Source organism: Dendrobates tinctorius, unplaced genomic scaffold, assembly GCF_039654945.1.
Source record: "Dendrobates tinctorius isolate UK_male_01 unplaced genomic scaffold, ASM3965494v1 ptg000084l, whole genome shotgun sequence".
NCBI lineage: Eukaryota > Metazoa > Chordata > Amphibia > Anura > Dendrobatidae > Dendrobates > Dendrobates tinctorius.
Genome location: NW_027361752.1, coordinates 44,663,564 through 44,678,163, shown reverse-complemented (window position 1 = coordinate 44,678,163; position 14,600 = coordinate 44,663,564). Strand labels below are relative to the sequence as shown.

General features: G+C 49.6%; 1 protein-coding gene across 4 annotated transcripts in view; it reads right to left on the bottom strand.

Annotated features, from left to right (window-relative positions):
- The window catches only part of ITSN1 (intersectin 1), a 158,947-nt gene that overhangs the window by 109,558 nt on the left and 34,789 nt on the right, over nt 1–14,600 (bottom strand). For all 4 annotated transcript variants that reach the window (XM_073584618.1, XM_073584619.1, XM_073584620.1 and 1 more), the window contains exon 4: nt 10,651–10,714. In XM_073584618.1, the coding sequence (XP_073440719.1) occupies nt 10,651–10,714 (64 nt within the window). The remainder of the gene's footprint in view (nt 1–10,650; nt 10,715–14,600) is intronic.

The following is a 14,600-nucleotide window of genomic DNA, read 5'->3' as shown; positions in this document are numbered from 1 at the left end:
ATCATGCTGAGTATTAAGTATCTGCAAAGTTTTGTATCATCAGCAAAAGCTGATACTTTAGTTTTCATTCCCATCCACAAGGTCATGAATAAATGGATTATAAGAAACACACAGATGGTGGGGCTCTACATGTTCTCTCCATTGGCGTGGATATCAGAAGCCAGATCCCCCCCCCCCCTCACATGCAGACAATACCGGTCTATTATCCAACTTACGTACCACTACAGCTTATCTTTTTAACTCTTTACTCCAACATTCAAGATATAAAACATGTAAAATCACTCAAAAAAGGAGATTTTTGTGTACTCACCGTAAAATCTCTCTTAGACTCTAATTGGGGGACACAGAACCAAGGGTGTTATGCTGCTGTCCACTAGGAGGCAACACTATGCATAATCTGAAAAAGATTAACTATGGCTCCTCCTCTGCAGTATACACCCCTGGACGGCGTCAGCCTTCTCCAGTTTTGTGCAAAAGCATTAGGAGGAACATAACAGAAACAACATAACCATGCCTGTAAGAAGGCCACTATGTACGAGCTCAAAGAACAATATGAGAACTCAACCATAACAACGGCCCGTAAGGGCAACAGGGTGGGAGCTGTGTCCCCCAATTAGAGGCTAAGAGAAAGAGATTTTACGGTGAGTACACAAAAATCTCCTTTACTCTGTCGCCTCATTGGGGGGACACAGAACCATGGGACGTCCCAAAGCAGTCCCTGCGTGGGAAGCAATGGACGAATATTGTGCTGACAGGTCCCTAAACTTGGAGCACCACCGCCTGCAGAACCCGTCTACCCAGGCTCACGTCCGCTGAGGACTGGGTATGAACTCTATAGTGTTTCGTAAACGTGTGTAGGCTAGTCCAAGTGGCCGCCTTACACACCTGTTGTGCCGAAGCCTGGTGCCGAATGGCTCAGGAGGCCCCTACCGCCCGCGTAGAGTGTACCGTGATACCGGCCGGAAGAGGAGAATTGTTAAGGCGGTAAGCCTCTTGTATGGTGGACTTGATCCACCTGGCAAGGGTAGCTTTGGAAGCCAGCAGACCCATGCGAACGCCTTCCGGAAGAAGGAAAAGGGAATCAGACTTCCGGAAGGGCGCAGTCCTAGACACGTATATACACAATGCCCTGACGAGGTCAAGCATATGCAGAGCCTTCTCCACTCTATGAACCGGAACTGGGCAAAGGGATGGCAGTGAAATTTCCTCATTGAGGTGGAAGTTGGACACAACCTTCGGAAGGAAGAATGGGACTGTACGGAGAACCACCTTGTCCTAGTGAAAGGCCAGGAAGGGCCATCTGCAGGAGAGTGCTGACAATTCAGACACCCTGCGTAGCGAGGTGATTGCCACCAGAAAAACCACCTTCTGTGATAGAATGCGGAGTGGGACTTCCTTAAGGGGTTTGAAAGGTGGTGCCTGCAATGCTGTCAGAACCAGGTTGAGGTCCCACGTTTCCAGTGGACGTTTGTAGGGGGGAATTAATCGGGAAACTCCTTGGGGAAAAGTCCTTACTTGCGGCTTGTTAGCAATGCGCCTCTGGAAAAGCACTGAGAGCGCTGACACCTGGCTCTTAAGCGAGCCTAGGGATAGCCTGGCGTCCAGGCCCGATTGAAGAAAACCAAGTACCTTTGGGAGGGAATAAGGGAGTGGAATCTGGCCATGAGATTCGCACCAGGTAAAGAAAGTTCTCCAGGTACGGTAATAAATCTTGGCGGAGGCTGGCTTCAGTGCCCTGATCATGGTCTTAATGACGTCCGGTGAAAGCCCTGCCTGAGCTAGAACCCAGGTCTCAAGGGCCACGCCGTCAAATTGAGAGCCCCTGAGTTCTGGTAGTAGAACGGGCCTTGTGACAGAAGATCGGGGCGGTCGGGGAGACGCCAGGGGGAGTCTGCTTTAAGTTGTACAATGTCGGCGTACCATGTACGTCTGGGCCAGTCTGGCGCGATCAGCATGGTTGGAACTCCCTCTTGTTTGATCTTCCTCACGACTCTGGAGATCAGAGGGAGGGGTGGAAAAATGTACAGAAGCTGGAACTGGGTCCAGTCCTGAACCAGGGCATCTGCTCCGAGCGACGGCAGATCGCTTGTCCTGGCGATGAAGTTGGAGACCTTGGCAGAGATGGGATGCCATTAGGTCCACGTCCGGGGTCCCCCAGCGACGGCAGATCTGGTGAAAAATTTCGGGATGGAGAGACCACTCCCTCGAGTCCATTCCTTGTCTGCTGAGGAAGTCGGCTTCCCAGTTGTCCACACCCGGAATGTGGACCGCAGAGAGTACCGACCTAGTGTCTTCCGCCCAGTGGAGGATATGTGCAACTTCCCTCATCGCCTGGGTACTGCGGGTTCCGCTTTGATGATTCACATATGCCACTGCCGTGGCATTGTTCGACTGTACTCTGATATGAGAGGCTGCCAGCAAGTGATGAAAGGCTCTCAGTGCCAGGAAGATGGCCCGAATCTCCAGGACATTGATGGGCATGGTCGCTTCCAGTGTTGACCACTTGCCTTGTGCCCTGTGATGTAAGTGCACCGCACCCCAACCTGTCAGGCTTGCGTCGGTGGTCAGAACCTTCCATTGACCTGAGAGAAAGGATTTTCCCCTTGCAAGCGAGGTTGGCTTGAGCCACCTGTGAAGGGACCTTCTGGTTTTCGATGTTAGCCGGAACTCCCTGTCGAGGGAGAAAGGATTCCTGTCCCAGGACTTGAGGATGGCTAGTTGAAGGGGTCTGAGGTGAAACTGGGCAAATGGTACAGCCTCCATTGCTGCTGCCATCCTGCCGAGGACTCTCATGGCAAACCGGAGAGATCGGGGGGGATTGCGGAGTATGCGAACTCCCAGACGGAGAGCCAGTGCCTTGTCCCTGGAGGTGTCGAATAGCATCCCCAGGAATGTCAGACACTGACTCGGGGTAGTCGATGACTTTTGCAAGTTGACTAACCAGCCAAGGCGACTCAGTGTTGATTGTGATTGAAACGCTGACCTCACAGTCCTTGAAGGTGGGAGCCTTGATAAGAAGGTCGTCCAGGTATGGCACGACTACTATGCCTCTGGAGTGTAGAACGTCCAAGGTGGCTGCCATGATTTTTGTAAACGTCCTGGGAGCCGTAGCGAGTCCAAACGGGAGAGCCACGAACTGGTAGTGATCCTGGTCGATAGCAAACCTGACAAATCTTTGATGTGCGGGAGCAATCGGTATGTGCAGGTATGCGTCCTGTATGTCTATGGAGGCGAGAAATTCTCCCTGCTCCATGGACGCAATGATGGACCGAAGGGACTCCATGCGGAAATGACGAACCCGTACATATTTGTTGAGTTGTTTCAGGTCCAGTATGGGCCGTACGCTGCCTCCTTTTTTGGGGACTACAAATAGATTGGAGTAGAACACTCGGAAGCGAGAACCGGTACTATGACTCCAGCTTGAAGGAGGGAGGAAACCGCGTGGCGGAAGGCACGAGCCTTGTCTGGCGGCTTTGGGGAAACAGAGAGGAATAACCGGTTCGGTGGGCTGGAAGTGAACTCTATCTTGTATCCGGAAGACACTATTTCCCTGACCCACCTGTCTTCTGTAATAGGCAGCCAGACTTGCTGAAAGAGTAAAAGTCGTCCGCCTACGGGTGGGGTGTCTTCCGGAGTTCGTGAGTCATGATGAGGAGAAAGTCTGAGGTTTTCCTCCTTTGGGCTTTGCCTGGCCTGCTTTCTGCTGCCAGGTCCTTTCCGGCCTCTGTGCCGCCCGTGGGTTGTCCCTGCGTGGAGAGCGGTTATGATTTTGTGCTGGACGCGAGACGGACCAGCCTGAAGAATTCCGAAAGGATCGGAATCGTGTTTGGTTACGCCTTTTGAACGTGCGTTTAGATCTTAGTTGAGGGAGAGAGGTACTCTTCCCCCCAGTGGCATTGGATATCATTGTGTCCAAATTTTCACCGAAAAGTCGCCCACTGAGGTACGGGAGGTGTGTGAGGGACTTTTTCGAGGCCGCGTCCGCTTTCCATTCCCGTAGCCAAAGGATACGCCGGATTGTGATGGCGTTTGATGCTATTCCCGCTACACCTCTTGCGGAATCCAGAGCTGCATGAAGCATGTAATATGCTACCACTGCTATTTGAACCGCTTGGTCCGACAGCTCAGGATTGGAAGCTTGGAGGCCATCCTGCAAATTTTTGGCCCAAGCCAGAATGGCTTTGGCCACCCAGACTGAAGCGAACGTGGGAGCCAGGGAGGCCCGTGCCGCTTCGAAAATTGAACGAGTCATGCGTTCTACCTGCCGGTCTGCTGCGTATCTAAGGGTTGAGCTATCTGGCAGTGACAGGAGGGTCTGGTGCTGCTAGCCTAGAGACTGGAGGGTCCACTTCGGGCTGATCTGTCCACTCCTTGGAGTCCTTCTGTGGGAAAGGGTACCTTGCCTCCAAATATTTGCGATTGGTGAATTTCTCCTCGGGCTGCGAAAACTGCTTAGTAAGTATCGCCTGAAATTCCGGGTGATTAGAGAAGACCTTAGGTGGTTTCAGAACACCTTCAAAGCAAATCTTGTGTTCTGGGGTTTCCGGGGGTGTATCAGAAATGTCCAGCACCCGATGGATGGAAGAGATAATGTCCTCAACTAGCGCTGCATTGCTAGGGGTACCGGGGACTAGAGACGTCTCCTTTTCGTTGTCTGAGTCGGAGTCACAGATGCCTTCCGAATCCTGTGTATCGCTGAGGCGTTCCCTGGTGGGCGAACTGGGGCGGAGGTCTCCTGTGGTCGGGGATCGCTGTGGAGATCTGCGTTGTCTGTCCCTAGTAGGGGACGGTCTAGGTGACCTGGAACTACGGTGTCTCTCCCTAGAGGGGGATGACCGTGTGCTATGGGATGACGCAGATGAACGCGACCTGTGGGTCCGCTTACGTCTGGGAGAGCCAGAAACGGCCTGTCCCTGAGTGGAGCTGTCCCTTTGCTGGGTAACGCTCATAGCCGAGACATGACCCTGCAGAGCCTGGAGTAATGTGAAGGTCAGGTTATCTATGGACTGCGTCATAGACTGCGACATTTGAGTAGCCCATTCCGGCGTGGTAGCAGATGCTGAAGCATTGGTAGGAGCCTCTTGGGGTTCTGACCCAGTATTTTGGATACAATCCCGGCAGTGCGGGTACGTGCTGCCACTGGGGAGAGTGGTTTTACAGGCTGTGCAGAATGCATAAAATAAGTCCTGCCTGGTTCTCTTGTACCTTGAGCCCGGCATATTGCACCGAGTGCAGAAGGGCGGGCTATGCAGAGGGCTCTACAGGGGAAACCTATAGGGGAGCCTTATAGGGAATATGGATTCACAGCCGAGTAAGAAAACCCAGCTGTGATCTTACCCGACCAGTGTGCCCCTAGGTCCAGCGCCGAAGATTCACAGTCCTGTGCCCCCCGGAGACTGGCTGACGTGCTGCTGATGTCACAATGCCTTCTCCTGCAGCAATTCTGACCCAGAAATGGCCGCTGAGAGGACGAGGAGGAAGAGGAAGGTGGGCGGAGCTGAAAAGGGCACGCAGAGCTATGTAAAAACTTGCCCTGTCTCGATCCGCCCCTTCTAGGACACTGTAAGGTGTCATATTTGTCACACGGGGGGGCGGGGAGGAGGCGGCGGCTTCAGCTAGGCCGAAGCCGCGGTCTAAATTTGAAGTCTGATGTCCAGAAGGGCTCTAGGCCGGCGCGGATGTCCTTGAGGGGGTCGGATATGAACCAGACCCCCCCGGATCTAAAGGCAGGATAGCGGTGGGGCTAGTAACAGGAGCGGGGCCCTGTGAGGGGTCCCCCTGAAGTGCTATGGAGCTGGCGCTGCAGCAGAGACAGGGGCACAGGAGCCCTGTGTCTGTGTGTGCTATGCCTGCGTGCACTCTCCCCGGCCCCTACAGGAGCCCGCAGCTGGGCTGGAGGTCCCTGGCTTTGGAGCTGCAGAATGCTGCCTGGTACAGGCCCTACCTGAGGGGTCTCAACCTAATGCCCCCAGAGGGGGATTAGGGAGGGTGCTGCTTTCACCATCAGGGGGCTTCATCCTTGCCTCGACCTCAACCCAGAACCCAAGGGAATTGGGGAAGGAGGGGGGGTCTCTACTTCGAACCAATACCCGAGGGACTGGGGAAGGAGCGACATGGGGAATAGCCACCTCAACTTCAACTGGGCACCCTATAATAGGGGCCGAGGAAGGAGCCATGCCGGGGGTCTCGCAGGAGACCCATTTTTCTTCATCTGTAGTCCGTCAGGAAAAAAACGGAAAAAAATAAAAAAGGGAAAAAAATCTTTAGGTGTGCCTCCTATGCGACACTAAGCAAAAACTGGAGAAGGCTGACGCCGTCCAGGGGTGTATACTGCAGAGGAGGAGCCATAGTTAATCTTTTTCAGATTATGTATAGTGTCGCCTCCTAGTGGACAGCAGCATAACACCCATGGTTCTGTGTCCCCCAATGAGGCGACAGAGTAAAGGGTTATTTCAACCTTTAAGCATTATCAATTATTCATAGGCTAGGCCAATTTGGTGGGGATCCGACCACTGAGTGTCTTGGACAGGGCGGTGGACGGACATACATACGACCACTTTATTTTCTATGGGACTGCCGGAGATTGAGTTCGGTGCTCGGATTTTTCCACCAGCCCTACAGAGAATGAATGGAGCCAATGGTGCAGATGTCCGTTCATGACCCCATTCAGAAGGGGGCTCTGCGGTGCCCCTTTCTTGGGATCAGAACAGGTGCGGTAGAGTCTGACGCTGGGACCAGCAAGTTATCAGTTTTGATATGAATATGATGCTGAAAAACTGAGAAAACAGACATTGTGAAAATGCTGTAACCGCACATACGTAATGCTGCCAGGAGGAGAGGTAGGAGCATAATCTAGAAATGACGAAAGCAGAAAACAGGCGTCCATCTCCTCCGGGTAACTGTACATCCTCAAATCCAGACCAGCGGGGGGTATGGACACACAAGGGGTATATAACGAAAAAAAAAAAAAATCAAAAAAGGCATAAATGTATTTTTCCCAGTTGCCACAACACCATGGAGAAAAAAAAGAATGCAATAAGAGGAGAAGCCAAAAACGTAATCAATGAGATCAGCTCAGGTTGCAGAAATAAAAAAGCCCGCACAGTTTCATTAACCACAAAATTAAAATGTTAAGGATCTCGGAACGTGAGAAGCAAAAAAACAAATATTTTTATGAATTTCAAATTTTCTTTGATGGAAAAGAAAAAAAAAAAAAAGACTAAGTTTGGTACTGCTGCAATCGTACAGAGATGGAGAATTATACTGCCAAATCAGGGAGCTCTGCAAAAATAAAACCTAAAAAACAATTGTGGAATTACAATTGAATTCCTTTAAGAATTTTCACAGTCAACTAATGTGTTCTGTGGTCATAAATCAGCCCTGAGAAGCTCAGGAAAAAGTCAGAGCCTCATCCTAAGAGCTCACTGACGGATTCTCATTTAACTCATTCTGCAGCCAACAACAGACAGTGCAACATAGAGGCTGCAAACAGTGCAAGGTTTTTTATAAAACCCAAATTGCATAAAGGATTTTTAGCTCCAAGAATATCCGGCCAGGTATTGTGAGCAAAGCATGATCCATGTTTCAGAAGCACAAATCCGGCCGACTATTATGGGGACGATCCTAGAAAAGGCTATTACGAGCTCTTATTTTAGCAGCATTAGATGACGGTGACGGTGGATGATCGCTCCACGTCCTCCTTTAATTCTGATTTATTCACGTCCATATCACCCATCAGCGCCGTCCCCCATTACGCCGCTCTGAAAGCCGTTACAGTGTGCCAGCACAATTCATCTCATGTAAGGCAGATTTCAGCAGATCCTTGGCCCGGTTCCCAGTAGAGGGCTAAACCACTATTTTAATGAGAGCAGAAATACATTCATGAGCAAAAGATTGGAGATGTAAAGTCTTGGAAGCGGAAGAGACAGAATCTCACTTATCTCTCGGGGAGAATAAACACATTGGGCCGGTCAGGAGCAGTAACAGGCGGAGTGTGGAAAACCCTGGACAATTTAGTGATCAGACAGAGAAGCCTCAGATGGGGCTTCAGGGAAATCCTACAAGAGCCCCAGCTGTGCGAGGGGGGCAACACTGTACCCGTCACCGGATCAGCGAGCGCCAGGGACAATACCGGGGCTCTGCGGCCACATTCTTTCCTGTACTCGGTGGTATTAAAGGGAATCTGTCACCAGGTTTGGTCGATATAAGATACGGCCACCGCCTTTCAGGGCTTATCTACAGCATTCTGTAATGCTGTAGATAAGTCCCCGATCTGACCTGAAAGATAAGAAAAATAAGTTTTATTATACTGACCTGCAGGGCGGTCCGGTCTGATGGGTGTTGATGTAGTTAAGCCCTGAAAGGCGGTGTATCGGCCAAACCTGGTGACAGGTTCCCTTTAAGTCTCTAGGCCCTGGCCCTTTTACGGACCAATAATAGGCAAAAAAAATGTTGTCCAACAATTATTGCTCTAGTGCAAACATGGTGGCAGTCAGCTGACAACCAGCAAAATGGTGACTGACTCACGATCTAATGCCACTTGTGATCCAGAGTCGGCAGCACACCGCCACGGGTAAACAGGGAATAATGTGCTGTCGACTACATGCCTGCTGTTTGGGATCAGAGCAAACTTACGATTGTTTTATCCACTCTTTTTAAGGCTATGCGCCCACGTGGCGATTTTCAAGCGTTTTTGCCGCGATTTTCGGCGCGAAAACGCTTAAAAATCGTGTACAGAATGCCCCCCATGCATTCCTATGGCATTCCGCACATGCTGTGCTAATGCTGCGATTTTTTCCGCGGCGGAATCGCATCGCGGAAAAAATCGCAGCATGCTCATTCTTTTGTGCGGAATAGCAAAGAATTGCCGCGATTCCGCACCCATAGGAATGCATGAGAATCGCTTACTTCCCGCATGTGGCTATGCCCACCATGCGGGAAGTTAAGCGTCTCATGTGCGGTTGGTACCCACGGTGTGGAGGAGAGGACACTGTCCTCCAGGCCCTGGGTACCATACCCCTGTAAAAAAAAGAATAAAAAATAAAAAATCGGGGTATATTTACCTTCCGATGTCCCGCGCTGCATTCCCGGCCTAAGCGTTCCCAGTAATGCCTTGCGGCAAGGCCCTGTAATGACGTGGTCTCGCGAGATCGCCATAGCAACGCGAGACTACGTCATCACAGGTCTCGCAAGGCATTACTGGGAACGCTGAGGCCCGGGAATGCAGCGCGGGACGCCGGAAGGTAAATATACCCCGATTTTTTATTTTTTTTTTAGCATTTTAACATCCTATCATTTACTATTGATGCCGCATAGGCGGCCTCAATAGTAAAAACCTGGTCACACTTGTCAAACACTATGTTTGACGAGTGTGACCAACCTGTCAATCACTTTCCAAGCGATGCTTCAAATCGCTTGGAAAGTGCTTGAATATCGCAGGCGAAAATCGCGGCAAAATCGCGTGGAAAAAAACGCGCGATTTCTGGGAAGGAGTCCGGTTTTTAGTGAGCGTTTTAAAACGCTACGTGGGCCCACAGCCTAAAGCACAGATTTACTTGTGAGCAGAAAACTGCCCAATGTAAATGCGTCTTACACATCAGAAGCGGTGCCGCCAAAGACCTTCCAACTTTACCCCCTAATAGCAAAGAAAATGCACAATCCATTTGCTCTGCAGGAAAATAAATGACAGCCATATGCAACTTCCTCTCCTCAGAGGAATAAAAAAGCAGTCTCTGCATCGGGTAGGGAAGATATTCGTCATGGCTGTTGTAGATGAAAACTAAGTAATGCTACTAAGAACATCCCAATTGTCAACATGGGCAATACACAAAGTAGCCTAGCAGGGGGTATCTGGAATACTTCTGCTTTAATAGGGGCTGTCCACTACTTAGGCAATGATGGTTTATACTAAGGACAGATAATCAATGTCATATTGGTGTTTACGCAGCTACTAGTGATGAGTGAGCGTGCTCAGATGAGGTGTTATCTGACATGCTTGAGTGCTAATAGAGCATCTTCAGTGTGATCTAATACCATGTTCGCGTCCCGGCGGCTGCATGTCTTGCGCCTGCTCGACAGCCACAACACATGTAGGGATCGTCTGATTGTTAGGCAATCCCTGTATGTGTTGTGACAATTGAACGGCAACGAGACATGCAGCTGTGGGGACTCTAACATAGCATAAGAGCACGCCGAAGATGCTCTATTAGCACTCGAGCATGGCAGATAACACCTTACCTGAGCAGGCTCGCTCGTCACTACCAGCCACTCCGCCTATCAGCGGATGTAAACATTGTATGGAGCCAGAAAACCACGGCTCAGGCCATTTTTGGGTATTGCAGCTCAGCTCCTATTGATCCTGCTCTGCAATATCAGGGAATGAGCACCAGAAAGTGTTCTGCACCACGGCATCTTGACTCCACGCAATATTTATATCCGTCCGCCTCAGCACGCAGCAGATTGGGCAGGGAGCCCCTTTGTCGACCTTCCACCAAGGATAGGACATCAACATCCAAGTAGCGGACAACCCCCTTCATAACTTCGGCCAGAGGCTGAATCTACAGTTATTGCCCAGAGTGCCCTCGATAACAGTCATGAATGACATATTAAGCTTGTGCTCTTGAGCAGAAGGACCCTGCCGAGGATACTCACCAGATCTGTGCAAGTACAGGCGGGTGCAGTCCAGACTGCAGGAAGAAGTTTCTGGCCTGGTCTCCTACAGAAAGAATGAAAGCAGGCAAGAGAGTAAGTAAGGAAAGAAAACAAACAAAAAAAAAAAGCTGCCATCCACAGAGGCCTGGGCCTTCTTAAAGGGGTTGTATAAGCTTAGGGTACAAGTCTGTGGTCACTTTGACTGCAGAATTCCTCAGAGACCACACTGTTAGGAGTCTCCGGTGCCGGCACGGAGAGTGGGCGCCTATCTGACCTAGAGTATCTGATTTGCATACTTCAGGCCACATTACGACTAGACTTGTCCTGCCAAGCTTAATACACATGAACTGAGTGATGCCACGTACGTCTAGTCGGAATGTGACCGCATGTATGAAAATCGCAAACTTGCTGTCACACGCTCCTGCACTGGCATATTTACGTTGTGAGGACTAACAAGACTGCAGATATATAGAATGACTGCAAACTTGTACCCCATGCCTGGTCAATCCCTTTTAACTTAGCTGCTGCTTATTCCCCTAATGTAACATAACACACAACAATCGATTAATACAAGTGTCTGTGAATGAATCATTAAAGGAATTTTCAGAATATCCATAATCAGAACTGCCTCCAGTGGAATGTATATCATTAGACAGGAGATGAAGAGGTAGTCGACATTAATGTGTGTAATAATTCCATTTTTGCAGCATCCACAAATATACTATTAGCCAGCAGGACATTAAGGGGTAGGCGGGGAGGGAAGAAGCCTGGAAGACATTAGGTTGTAACTGTCGTGTTAATGTCATTAGAGCCCTTGAAATCAACATGAACATGCTAAAATTAATTACTGGACGTAGGTGGAACGAGCAGATTTCGGAACTGGGCATCTATTCCTCCAAATTAATCTAATTGTACGTGAGATTAGCAGCAGCAAATCCCATTACTAGGAGGAAGTAAAGAACAGGAGACTTTTACAATGACTGGTCTCGGCACCAACAATGCTTCATGTCGGCAATATTTACAGTGCTGTGAAAGAATTTACAGTGAATCCGTCAGCAGAATCCCCCCCACAAAAAAAAAAATAGCTTTTTCAAAGACAAGCCCAGAAAAGGAGATTTTTGTGTACTCACCGTAAAATCTCTTTCTCTTAGCCTTTAATTGGGGGACACAGAACCTTGGGTGTTATGCTGCTGTCCACTAGGAGGCGACACTATGCAAAATCTGAAAAAGATTAACTTTGGCTCCTCCTCTGCAGTATACACCCCTGGACGGCGTCAGCCTTCTCCAGTTTTGTGCCAAAGCATAAGGAGGAACGTAACCAAATAACATAACCATGCCTGTAAGAAGGCTACTATGTACGAGCTCAAAGAACAATATGAGAACTCAACAGGAAACAACGGCCCGTAAGGGCAACAGGGTGGGAGCTGTGTCCCCCAATTAAAGGCTAAGAGAAAGAGATTTTACGGTGAGTACACAAAAATCTCCTTTACTCTGTCGCCTAATTGGGGGACACAGAACCTTGGGACGTCCCAAAGCAGTCCCTGGGTGGGAAGCAGTGGACGAATATTGTGCTGACAGTCCCCTAGACTTGGGGTACTGCCGCCTGCAGAACCAGCCTACCCAGGCTCGCATCCGCTGAGGACTGGGTATGAACACTGTAGTGTTTCATAAACGTGTGTAGGCTAGTCCAAGTGGCCGCCTTGCACACTTGTTGTGCCGAAGCCTGATGCCGAATGGCCCAGGAGGCCCCTACTGCCCGTGTAGAGTGTGCCGTGATACCGGCCGGAAGAGGGGAACTGTTAAGTCGGTAGGCCTCATGTATGGTGGACTTGATCCACCTGGCAAGGGTAGCCTTGGAAGCCGGCAACCCCTTGCGACTACCTTCCGGAAGAATGAAGAGGGAATCAGATTTCCGGAAAGGTGCAGTCCTGGACACGTAAATCCGCAATGCTCTGACGAGGTCAAGTGTATGCAGAGCCTTCTCCACTCTATGAACCGGAACCGGGCAAAGGGAAGGCAGTGAAATCTCTTCATTAAGGTGAAAGTTGGACACGACCTTCGGAAGGAAGGATGGTACCGTGCGGAGAACCACCTTGTCCTGGTGAAAGGCTAGGAAAGGCCATCTGCAGGAAAGTGCTGACAATTCCGACACTCTGCGTAACGAGGTGATCGCCACTAGAAAAACCACTTTCTGAGACAGAATGTAGAGTGGAACTCCTCTAAGAGGTTCGAAGAGTGGAGCTTGCAATGCTGTCAGGACCAGATTGAGGTCCCACGTATCCAGCGGACGTTTGTAGGGAGGAACCAATCGGGAAACTCCCTGGATGAAAGTCCTTACTTGCGGTTTAATAGCAATGCGCTTTTGAAAAAGGACTGAAAGCGCCGACACCTGACTATTAAGCGAACTTAAGGATAGCTTGGCATCTAGGCCCGATTGAAGAAAATCTAGTACCTTCGGGAGGGAATAAGGGAGTGGGACTTGTCCATGAGATTCGCACCAAGAAAAGAAAGCTCTCCAGGTACGATAGTATTAAGTTACGTACCGGTAACGGTATTTTTCGGAGGCCCATGACAGCACCACGAGAGAGGGGATCCGCCCTATAGGAACAGGAAACCTACAGATACAAAAAGGGCGGCACCTCTCCCACGCATCAGTTGGATTACAGAGCTTGAGAGGCTACCATGGTTAGTACACAACATATGATATATACAACCTATCTACCCTATTTAACAGAATTATTCCATACCATCTCCCACATAAGGTGATTCTATGAACAATCTTCTAAGGAGTGCACCCCTATATGTGAACAAGGGAGGGAACTAAGGGTGCTGTCATGGGCCTCCGAAAAATACCGTTACCGGTACGTAACTTAATACTTTATTCGGACTCCCATGACAGCACCACGAGAGAATTACAGAGATGTAAACTAACTTAGGGAGGGACTACAGCCTGCAGCACCCTTAGCCCGAAGGTGAGGTCTGAGGAGGCACCCATGTCTAACCGATAGTGGTTAAAAAAGGTGGAAGGAGATGACCAGGTGGCCGCCTTACATATTTGATCAATTGATACTCCAGATCTCTCCGCCCAGGATGATGCCATGGCCCGAGTGGAATGTGCCCTCAGGTTCTGTGGAGCCGGACCGCCACCTGCTGTGTAGGCAAGAGAGATAGCCTCCCTAATCCACCTTGCTAATGTGCGTTTTGATACTCTGTATCCTTTCCTGGAACCTTGGAAGGATAGGAATAATGCGTTCTCCTTCTTCCAAGGATCCGTGGCTGCTAAATATGTCAGTAAGCATCTTCTAATATCTAACGCCTGGAGTTTCTGCTCTTTAGGGTTGGTTGGGTTAGGGAGGAAGGAAGGCAGAACTATCTCCTGTGTCCTGTGGAATTGTGTTGCTACCTTGGGAAGGTATGCTGGATCTGGCCTTAGGATCACTCTATCCTGTAAGAACTCTGTGTAAGGAGGCAATCTGGAAAGTGCCTGTATATTGCTCACCCTACGCGCGGATGTTATTGCTACCAGGAATGCTGTCTTAAGAGATATAATCTTTAGTGAGGCGGAATCTAAAGGTTCAAACGGACTTTCTGTCATGGCTGTAAGGACTAAGTTTAAGTCCCATGGTACGCATCTGTCTTTGTGTATAGGTCTCGATCTGGCCGCTGCTCTGATGAACCTTGCTACCCAATAATCCTTTGCAATATCAGCTGCAAACAGGGCCCCTAAGGCTGAAACTTGTACTTTTAGCGTACTTGTGGAGAAACCCAATTCGAAACCTTTCTGGAGAAATTCCAGAATATGTTTCGTGGGAATTCCATCTCTGACGTCAAAGTGAAAGGTGGACAGGAAGCGTTTCCAGGTCCTAGCATAGATATTAGTGGTGGTTAATTTTCTGCTTCTTAGGAGGGTGTCAATTAAGTTCTTGGAGAACCCTCTATTTTTTAATAGT